This window comes from Gossypium arboreum, chromosome 5, assembly GCF_025698485.1.
Source record: "Gossypium arboreum isolate Shixiya-1 chromosome 5, ASM2569848v2, whole genome shotgun sequence".
NCBI lineage: Eukaryota > Viridiplantae > Streptophyta > Magnoliopsida > Malvales > Malvaceae > Gossypium > Gossypium arboreum.
Genome location: NC_069074.1, coordinates 7,929,168 through 7,941,038, shown reverse-complemented (window position 1 = coordinate 7,941,038; position 11,871 = coordinate 7,929,168). Strand labels below are relative to the sequence as shown.

At 31.6% G+C, this 11,871-nt stretch overlaps 1 protein-coding gene across 1 annotated transcript; it reads left to right on the top strand.

The window, feature by feature from the left end:
• Positions 1-5,592: 5,592 nt before the first annotated feature.
• On the top strand, positions 5,593-10,141 carry LOC108457247 (putative cyclic nucleotide-gated ion channel 15). Its single transcript, XM_017756205.2, has 8 exons — positions 5,593-6,150; positions 6,891-6,985; positions 7,112-7,691; positions 7,792-8,004; positions 8,170-8,462; positions 8,665-8,776; positions 8,971-9,207; positions 9,300-10,141. The coding sequence occupies exons 2-8, from the start codon at positions 6,957-6,959 to the stop codon at positions 9,975-9,977; spliced, it is 2,142 nt and encodes a 713-aa protein (XP_017611694.1). The 5' UTR covers positions 5,593-6,150; positions 6,891-6,956; the 3' UTR covers positions 9,978-10,141.
• Positions 10,142-11,871: the final 1,730 nt, after the last annotated feature.

Here is an 11,871-nt window from a genome sequence, read left to right as displayed (position 1 = left end):
TTCTTCTTTTATATAATTTTATTACCACCCATAATTCCCTTAAATCTAGATGTAATATGTGTTCAACCCACATCCTCTTAATTATTGCAACAATAATATTACATAAATTAATAATAAAATTTTGTTTGATACTTTTCAGTTATTCACATAACTTATTTTCAGTGTAACAAAAAAATGTTTTACTTAATTTGAATTAACTTTTTAACTAGAAGTTGACTTATCTTTCTAATTTTAACTTAAAATGTAAATTTTTTTAATATTTATGTAATAATAATCTTTTCCTTATATTAATACATTAAATAACCGAAAGATTAACATAAAAAAAAAAAAAACATTACAAACGCATACATTGATCGTCTCGTCATAACTATTAATGCCCAAGAATCTTTGAATGGTTGGATAGGAATTAGGATGGAATGGATGAAATATTACTAATAAAATACCATTACCAAAAATTTAATATCCAACCATCTTAAATGGGTAAAATTAGTATTAAGAAATTATGGTGATTGCTTTTACTTCTTTTATTGAAAAATAGTAAATTAATATTTATACATTTCAAAACAAGTAAATGGACCTTCCGTTAAATTTTATTTTTAAATGGTAATTGAAATTTTTTTATGAGAAAATTATAAAAATGTCACTTAATTATGTCTTTCATTCTATTTTGGTCACACACCTATAATTTTTTTGATTTAGTCACAAACCTTTTCAAAATTAAATATTTTAGTCATTCTGAAATGATGTGGGCTTTTTTTTTATTGGTTTAGTAACAAAATTAGCCCCCTAATGTTTATACATTCTATCAATTTGAATCTAAGTATAAAAAATTTAACAAATTTAACCCTCAATGTTTACAAAATTGGTCATTTTAGTTATAATTCTAAAAAGTTCAATCAATTTGGCCCTCAATATTTTCGGAATCTGTCAATTTAGTCTTAGCTCTAAAAATTAAAAATATATTAAAAAAATCATTTTTAGCCTTTATAGCCCATCGGCTAACCCATGTGAGATATTAAAATAAGAAAAAGAGTATCCTATTTCAAGCCACTTGCAAAAAGAAAAAAAACTCTAAAAATTTCGGATAAAACAAAAAAAAATTAAGATCGAAAAGAAAATAAATGCATTAAGAAAGTTATCTATTCAGGTAGTAATGCAACCAATTATTCCATATAGGTTCCAAATCAATTGGTTTGATCCAGTGTGAAGTCTAAATTATAGTAAAAGAAATTGTTGCAAGTGACTTGAAAGAGGGTACTCTTTTTTTTTTTTAATATCTCACACGGGTTAGTCGTTGGGTTATAAAGAGGTAAAAATGATTTTTTAAAATATTTTTTTAATTTTTTGAGCTAGGAGTAAATTGATAGATTTTGTAAATGTTGAGGAAATTGACAAATTTTGTAAATGTTGAGGGTAGGGGTGAGCGTTCAATCGAATCGAATGAAAAAAATTCGAGTTAATCAAGTTAACGAATCATATTTTATCATCCTAATTTGATTTGAAATTTTCTCGAACCGAGTCGAGTGAGATGGAATTCAAATTGAATCGATTATATTTGTTCGAGTTAAATTTTTAAAAATAATTTTGGGTCCTTATAACCATGTCACCTATGATAATAAAATTTATCCACCTTAATCAAATTTTTTATTAACTTTCATCACCTCACAATTTATTTATTAATCTTTTATATACGGCTTAGCTTCTTTGCTTGCTTAGTTGTTTCAATTATCTTCGATTCTTGTCACTATGTATTTTGGAATTAAAAATATATTAAATGTAAAAATGAGATTTTTAATAAAAGTTATTTTAAAGATAAAATGTGAAATTGATACCAATATAAAATTTTAACACGAATATTTTATGGCATAATTAATAATTCAATTTTAATATAAATATTCAATATGAATAAACAATTCAATAATATAAATAATATAAAATGTGAAATTTAATTTAATAATATAAATAGTATATATAAATAAAAATATTACTATTTATGTTTAGTGATTTTTTGGATAATTTTGATTTTTATTTGAGAGTAAATGGTGAGAAGTAAAAGTTTAGGGGGAATATAAAAAGTTTTGGGAATAAAAGTTTGAGGGAAAGTAAATGGGGGAGTAAAATTTTGGAGGGAAAATATTAAAAAAAAAATTGGGGGAGGGGGATGAGTTTGGGGTAGATGGGAGGTAGGATGGGAAGGGAATAAAAGTTTTAGGGGGAAAGTGGGAGGGAGTAAAAATTTTGGGGAAAAATAAAAAGTTTTGAGGGTTTTTGGGAGTAAAATTTTGAGAAAAAGTAAATGAGGGAGTAAAATTTTGGTGGGAAATGGATTTTGGGTAGATTGGAGGGTTGGGATGGGAGGGGAGTAAAAGTTTTTGGGGGAAAATAGGAAGGAGTAAAAAGTTTGAGAGTTTAGGGTAAAAATGTAAAATATTATAGTTTGATATTCGAATTATTCGAATAATTTGAGTTACTCGAATTCGAAAACTCAACTCAATTTAAACTCAAAATTCAAAAAAATTCGAGTTGACTCGAATAACTCGATTCGTTTAACTCGAAATTCGAGTTTTTTTTTTATTTTTTTTAGTTGAATCGAGTTTTACTCACCCCTAGTTGAAGGTCAAATTTATTGAATTTTTTAGAATTACAGTTAAAATGAAAAATTTGTAAACCTTGAGGGCTAAATTTGTTAATTTTTTTATATTTATGGTTAAATTGATAGAATGTGTAAACATTAGACAGTTAATTTTATTACTAGGCCAATAAAAAAAAACTCAAACCAGCTCAAAGTGACTAAAATATTTAATTTTGAAAAGTTTAGTAATTAAATCGAAAAAATTAATAGTTGAGCAGTGGTTGAAATAAAACGAAAGTCATAACTGTGTGACCATTTTTATATTTCACCCATAAAAAGAATTTTCAATCATCATTTAACATGTACATTAATTTACACATTTCAAAATATATAAAAATTAATTTTTTCATTTTTGAGTAACTCTGTGTAACAACCCGATATTCGGTGATGTTGAAAACAGTGGTTCAAGACCACTAAATTTGACAAGTAAGTTCGTAAATTTTATTATTTAGTATTCATGAGTCAAATGTGGTTTTAGAAAGATTTTTGAACCGCTAATTTAAGTTTTATAATAAATTATTAGGTTCATGGCGTAGCATACAGGTGTGTGGCATAGTTGTGTGACCCTTGCACCTTAATATTACAAGTCAGTATGCTCACACGGCTTAGCACACGTTCGTACTTGGCCCTGTGACCCAAGTCAGTAAGCACCCTAAATTGGACACGGGCTAAGACACGTCTATGTGCCCTTATTTCGACAGCCCACACGGCCTAGCCACATGGGCGTGCATCCCTTGCTCTTTTGAAAATTTTTGATATTTTCTAAAATTTTTTTTGAGTACTTAATTTAGTCTCGATTTATGTCTAATGTGTATTATGGGTTTCAAAGACTCATATAATGGATAATAAGATTGATTTTAATTTATTTCTAATATGTTTGTTAAATGATATGAAATATTCGTATTTGATCTAAAAAGTCTAGTAATATTTTGTAACCCTATACTAACTACGAATAAAGGTTAAGGGTATTATCCTCCTATATTAAATATATGGTAGAATCGGTTATGTTATATATGGAAATGTGGGGCATGCATGATCCATGCAGAACACTTTAAGATGTTGGTGGGACCACTATATTGCTAGCTTCCAAGATATGAATGGGCATGATTTAATTTCTTGGCTCTCTCCCCTGCTGTCGTACCATCATCTAACATTGAGCTGGCTTCATTCTGGCAGTTAAGTATCAGTTACATCTATACATATAGATCGAAAAGTTGAATTATCGTCACACGTGTAACTAACTTTTTTCTTCTTAATTGGTATATTTATTTCTGATTTTTTTAGTATTAGATACCTCCTTGTTTTTATTCCATGAATGAATTAGGCATCATTTCATCCCTAATAAATTTTTGAACAAGAAAAAAGATCATTAATATTTATCCCCTTTTAGAAATGAGTTGGAGCATTTTTAAGAGTGCAAAAAATAAAAGGTCATAAAATGAAGCTGGCAAGAAGCGAGATCTCGGTGGCTTGTCGGAATCCAAATCTTTTATTTCTCTAAATAATCCTCATGATTTGAAATAAGTAAATAAATAAAAGGTTGGTGAGGTTAAGCTGACAATGTGAACAAATAAAGGAGTAGTTTGAAATTGAATGGATATTGGAAAATGTCTGCACCGTCACGCCAGAAGAAAGACATGGTCAGGCTGGCCACCAACATCACAACACACTTTTTACTTCAACTGTTTCAACCTGTGACTACTTCTTTACTTCTTTCAGTTTTTCAACCTTATTACTATTGGTATAACTGAATTTATGGGAAGGACTCGATTTATTATAGTAAGTGTTCAGGGGAAGAATTATGAAATGAATAAAAGCATATAGTTTTAAGATACACACTTAACATTGTTCCAAAAAAATTGGATTGCGTCAAAAATTTTAAACACCTTTTGTAATATGAAAAAAGTTAAAGAAAAGAAAATGCAGATGTTGAAGCTATAAATTCAACACATGTGAATGGAAAAAGTGAAAAAGAAAGGTTCATGCACTCACCCCATTACCAATCTAAGACTGTAATGATTGATACGTTATTGTGGGATCAGAACCCTATGAGGAAACCAAAGCTACTTCAGTTGATGCCAGTTCTTAAAGCTTCAAGGTTCTAATGTAATATCTATGTCAGCATAGTCAGTTTTGTTAGGCTCTTTTTTTTTTCTAATATTTCTTTTTCTTTTAATATAAAAACCGATGGCATTACCTTCATTCAAGTCCTTGACGAAGTTGCATGATTTCAAGTCATCATCAAATTCCTTTTCTGCAACTCTTAATTATTTTATTTTATTTTTACAAATCACTAATATAATTATCTATATAGAATTGCTTTACATTTACATATAAATAATTATATTTATTTAATTGAATCAAAATTAAAATTTTATATATGTACATATAAACTACAATCAAAGTTTTATTTATATGATTTCACTAAATAAAAATTTGTTTATCATTACACTTTTAGTTAACCTACTGTTAATATCAAGATTCAAACCCTAAATCTTGAAATATTAATAAATAGCTTTAACCAGTATTAGTTAATGGCTGATTTGGCTTGTTTGTTACTATTTCAGAATTGTTTAAGAAAAAGTTGATAGAGTTTTATATTTATTGGAATGAGTATTATTGTTAATTTAAGTGGTTTCAGAGCGTGCTAAAGTATTAAAAGAAAAAGAAAAATTAAAAGAATTAATATGGTAGTAACTTATAATTAAATTGATTAAAAAAATTAGTTATAAAAAGAAATAAATTTTAAATACTCAACACATAATTTGGATCAAAATATAAAAGGAAAAAAAAAAAGGAAATTTTTAATTTCTATTACCGACATCTTGCGGTTGTAAACTAACCGTACATTACTGGACAAACACGTTGCAAGATTCCATAGGCATCGTATCTAACGTAGTCAACGCCTTGGATCTTACATAAAAATAATAAATAAAACTATAAAATTAATGACAAATCATATACGGATTTATGAATACAAAAAATAGAAGTACATAAACAGAAGTACAGATTATGGAGCCCCTCTTCTCCTAACGATTTTCTGGTTCTTCTTTTTTGGTTTATAAAGACACACTCATATGATGCTGTCTCTCTGTCTTTTTCTTCCCACTTTCAATTATTAATTTTATTACTAAAAAAGTTGAGCAAAATAATTACTATATAATATATTTTTTTATTACTTGGTATGAACTCTTTTTGTCACTTTCTTGGAATTCTTTGGTTTCTAAGTTACTCAAACTTGTAATAATTGTTAACAGATAATAAAAAAAAAAAAACCAATCAATTTAAGGCGTGTACATCGAGAAGGGTTTTTTCTTCATTGTTCTAACTGTGGAAAGTGTTGGTTTAAGCTTTCCATTTCCTGATAGTTTACAGTTATTTTGAATGTTTTTCATGTAAAAAAAAATTGGGCGAACATTTTCGTTCTTAGAAGATCATCGTCGGATCAGTTTGAAACTGAATTGAAGTGAAGAAGAAAACTGAGTCTTGAGGATTTTACATGGTTTGGCCTAATGCTTGTGAGTATTCTCTTTTTTCTCATGTCCCTGTTTGATAGAATGAGTCTTAAGGATCTAACCTTTAATTGTGTATTCAGAATCATATTCCATTCAACTTTGTTTTATTGACTTATTCTCTTCCAAACTGCTAATTCTTTCTTTTAAAATCCATAAATCAAGAAAACAATGTCATGGTCAATGTTCTCTTCCATATTTCTGTTGGAATCAAGCTGACTAAATTTCTAAAAAGAAATGGTGTCAGCAATGAATCCATGACCTTTAAGCCATTTATTTGCTTTTGTTATTATTTTTTTTATTTTGGTTTAAGGAAGGGTATCAAAAAATTTAAAATATTTGGGTGTTTGATCTTGATCCAATATATACAATAAAATATAGAGAAAGTTTCATGGATATTTCATATATTTTTCCTGCTTCAACTCGTACTGACAAATATAGAAAATCAGACATATTTTCTATGGTGGTCTAGAGGAAACCCTTTATGAAGTTTTGAATAAAGAAATGGGTCACGTGTTTTGACCAGTTCTTTCGCCCTAAAAAAGGGGGAGGATGGCCTTTAGAGCTACTTCATTTTCAAGCTGAGTTAAATCTTTTATACCAGAGGTCACATGATTCCTGGTTCAAGTAGCCATTAAAGGGCATTTGCTGCTTTTGTATGGCTTTGAGTCCTTGCCACTTGCCTACGTTAACTTCAGTTTATTCATGACCTGATATCCATAAACTGTTTGTTTTTTGACCAGCAGTCTCTCGCCCTTCTACGGATCCAATCTAATAACTGAAACGACGGCAACAGCATTATAAGACAAGCCATGGGGTATGGTAATTCGAGATCTGTAAGGTTTGTTCCGTCTTTTGTTCTTTAATGGTTTCAGTAACCTCTCATTTTACTTAGCATATCAAACCAGCAATGGAACAATCAAATTGATATTCCTGGCTTAACATATGTCTTTTTTTTTTTTTTCAGATTTCAAGATGATCTTGAATTGGCAAAGCTCCACAACACCATTAATGGAGATGGTATGAATATGATAAAGCTGAAATTCAACATTGATGGAACCCAAATATCAGAGCCCGGGACCAAGAAGGGTGACAAGGAGTTGCCTACTAGTAGCAGTAGTTGTAGGACAGGCAAATCCTTAAAAGCTAAAGTACTGTCCAGGGTATTCTCAGAGGACTTTGAGAGAGTGAAGAAGAAGATTTTGGATCCTCGGGGACCGGTTATTCACCGGTGGAACAAGATTTTCCTAGTATCATGCTTAGTGTCTTTGTTTGTGGATCCTTTGTTCTTTTATTTGCCAGTAGTTTGGAAAGAAGTCTGCATTGATATTGGAATACCACATGAAGTTATCCTCACCATAGTTAGATCATTGGCTGATGCCTTTTATTTGATTCAGATTTTCATTCGGTTTCGGACAGCTTATGTTGCGCCTCCTTCTCGTGTATTTGGGAGAGGAGAGCTTGTAATAGATTCCAGGAAGATTGCTTCCAGGTACCTCCAGAAAAGTTTCTGGATTGATTTAATTGCTGCCCTGCCACTTCCTCAGGTATAAACTCATTTAAATATTTCATCTTTTAATAAGAGTATTTTAATGATTTAATGTGTAAAACTAAGGCATCGAATTTGCTCTATCTTATCATCCCCAGGTTTTGATCTGGATTGTCATTCCAAATCTTAGAGGTTCAACGATGACAAACACGAAAAACGTACTCCGCTTCATAATCATTTTCCAGTACCTCCCCAGACTTTTTCTAATTTTTCCACTCTCATCACAAATTGTCAAGGCCACTGGTGTTGTTACAGAAACAGCATGGGCCGGCGCTGCTTATAACCTCATTCTCTACATGCTGGCTAGCCATGTAAGTGATTCTGAAACCTATAAACTACGAGTCTACAAGTAAAAATGGCTGGTTTTAGCTTGCAGTATGTTATTCTACTCAAAAGAACCATATTCAGTATGGAAAACGAAAAAGGCTGCCAATTCAGAAAAAAAAAAAAAGCTTAATTCAATCTTTTTTGAGAAGGTTTTAGGAGCTTGCTGGTATCTTCTCGCAATAGAGCGACAAGAAGCATGCTGGAGGACTGCCTGTGATGTCGAGGATCCATGGTGTCAGTATAAATTTTTTGATTGCCACAGGGTTAAAGACCCTGGCAGGGATACCTGGTTCAAGTCCAGCAATATTACTAACCTATGCAGTCCAAGTTCCAGCTTCTATCTGTTCGGTATATATGGTGATGCCTTGACATTTGATGTTACAACTTCACCATTCTTCAACAAATACTTTTATTGCCTCTGGTGGGGTTTAAGGAACTTGAGGTCAGTTGTGTCACCATAAAGTTTTCATTAATCAAAACAAAAAAGAAGAAGAAGAAGACGAATTGTTTAACAAATCAATAAAAAAGAACCTTATTTTTCAAGTGTATTTCCAGCTGCAGTATGGCTCTGGGATTTTAGAGCTAAACTTATTGCAAACATAAAACATTAAACTCTGACGCTCTGTCTCCAACATGCATTGCAGTTCACTGGGACAAAATCTTGACACAAGCACTTATGTGGGTGAAATAGTTTTTGCCATCATTATTGCAACACTTGGTCTGGTTCTCTTTGCGCTGCTCATTGGGAATATGCAAGTAAGTCCTTTCCCCCAATACTTTTCATGGAAACGCAAGCATCTAGCTTTTGTTCGTAATGATTGATTAATAACATATAGACACATCTCAAAACAATCCTTGAGTGAAATGTTTGACATGATCTTGGAGTTACCAAAAAAGTTTGACATCATGGTTGTTAGCAATTTCTAACTCTGATAATGTTTCACTGGCAGACATACCTCCAATCGACAACTGTCAGGTTGGAAGAATGGAGAATTAGGAGAACTGATACAGAGCAATGGATGCGTCACAGGCAACTTCCTCCTGAGCTAAAGCAATCTGTAAGAAAATATGATCAGTATAAATGGCTAGCTACAAGAGGAGTTGATGAAGAAGCTTTACTCAAAGGCCTTCCCTTGGATCTACGTAGAGACATCAAACGCCACCTCTGTCTCGACCTTGTTCGGCGAGTAAGTTTTTAATATCTGACTACACTAGAGATTAGACTTCATGCAATAACTAAGCTTGGTATGTAATGCAACTATATTTACGGATTCAACAGGTCCCACTGTTTGATCAAATGGATGAAAGGATGTTAGATGCAATCTGTGAGAGACTTAAACCAGCCTTGTGCACTGAAGGCACTATCTTAGTCCGCGAAGGTGATCCTGTCAATGAGATGCTCTTCATAATTCGAGGCCACCTAGATTCCTATACCACGAATGGTGGCCGTACCGGATTCTTCAATTCATGCAAGATTGGCCCAGGAGACTTCTGCGGTGAGGAACTGCTTACATGGGCATTGGATCCTCGTCCGATTGTCATTCTCCCATGCTCAACTCGGACAGTTAAAGCAATATCAGAAGTAGAGGCCTTTGCTCTTAGAGCCGAAGACCTCAAATTTGTGGCATCACAGTTCAGAAGATTACATAGCAAACAACTAAGACACAAATTCCGGTTTTACTCACACCAGTGGAGAACATGGGCCGCCTGTTTCATACAAGCAGCATGGCGTCGGTTTAAGAAACGAAAGGAAGCGGCTGAACTTAGAGCTAAGGAGAACTTGGTGATGGCTGCAGAACCTGAACCACCGGCACCTTGTTCAGGCTTGGCTATGTATGCAGCCAGGCTAGCAGCAAGCACTAGGATAGGTGTTAAGATGCATTCAGGATCTGGCTCTGGGGTTGTCAGCTCCTTGCCCAAGCCAGCAGAGCCTGATTTTTCTGTAGACGAGGAATGAATTTGGTAACAGTCCCAACTGGGGATGTAGTGTGTAGGTATCACCGAGCAATGCCTGTAAATTTTCTTTGATTTCTTTACTAGCCAACCTGTAAACAAAAAATGGATTGAATTATTATTGGCTCAATATTTTATCAAAAAATATATACATTACAAGGTGGAAAACATAGTTTACAAATTTATAAACAGGATAATTTAGTGATGTATTCTGGGAAAAAAGTTGACAAATTTTTAGTTTTGTCAACTTCATTCAGTGTTCTGCAATTCAAGTAATCAACATCCTTCCATGATATGTATGCATTCTTGGTTGAACTCTCAAGGGTTCCCCCACCACAATGCCCTTCGGTGAAGCGCCATCACAAATGGGCTTTAAAAGCATTTTAAGGGTAACATTATAGGTTACGACTCGTAACTTACGAGGACTTAACTGGAAATGATATATTTGGGCCTTGAATGAGTTCCCATGGACGGAAAAACATTAAAAAATTTGTTTAAATTAATTTGGGCCATAGGTCCATCATTATCATCATCCATGCATAACCATCAAATTCTCGGATTAATAAAGCATGGCACTGCCATTGGATTTCGTCCCATTAAGGGAAAAGGTAAACCCACATGTAACCTTCCTCGTATCTTAGAAAGAAACGGGAGGCCCAAAGATAAACCCATAATATCTCTTATGAATATTTTGTAATTGTTAATGTCAAAATTAGAGTTTAAAAAGCTTATATATATTATATTGATTTTTAAGTTAATTTAAAGAGCACATATTATTCTATAATTATATTTTTGGATTTTTAACTTTTTTTTTTTATTTGACTTCTTCTCCTTCAATGTTGAAGTAGCACCCCAGCTACACATCTTTAGCTTTAGTTGGCATATGACTTCTTAAAAGTTAATTAAAAAGCCCAAAAACAGATTTAGCTCCCATTTAACTTTTCATATTTTTTAGCTTTTAAATTTAAGTTTCTTTTTATCAAGTCATTCTAAACTAAAAGAAAATTAATATTTTTTAATTTTACTGATATGACATACAAATAGATTATCACGTGGATGATACATCAACATTTAATTATTTTTAAAACTTTAATAATTCAAAAAATTAAAATCATTAAAATTATTTAAAAATATAAAATGTTTTTAAAATTAATTAAACGTTAATATATTATCTACGTGGTAATCTATGTGTAAACCATATCAACAAAAGTTAACACATGTTAATTTTTTCATTCATTTTAAAGTGATTTTTTATAAAATTAGAGGGGAAAATAATGTATAATGTGAAACAGAAATAAATGTGAAAGTGTGAGGAGAATGATTATTATATAACTTTAGGTGCCCATTTTCTTTGACTGGACTAAATAACTTTCTTAGCCCTTCAATGCACCAATTTCTTTCCCCACCAAATGGGATTCTACCAAAAACATTTCTTTTAAGTTTTCATTAGGTCAGTCCCTTTCTTTTTCAACATACAAGTAATAATTAATCTTTTTAAAAGAAATGAAAAATAGCTAACTCTTTGGAGTTCAAAACTAAGAATTTTGTTATAATCATTCTATAACTATTTCTTGATTCTACAAATTATTTTCTTTTTTTTGGGTTTTTGTGCCTCCATTTCACATGGTTAAAAGATTTTAGGTTATCATTGCTGCTGGACAATGTTTATAAAATATAAAGCACACATTTTTACGGTATGAAGGAAGAAAAAAAAAGTGCCATTTACTCTGTTTTTACAATGAATTAGAGAGAAAGGATGAAGAAAGACTCAAACTTTTTACATGATAAAGCACTAAAAGCAGACACATGACATTGATGGAGTTAAAAACATTTTAAGTTTAGCTGTAAAAAGAGGGACAGTTATAAGTGGTAACATTCAGTAAACACACAAATAAACA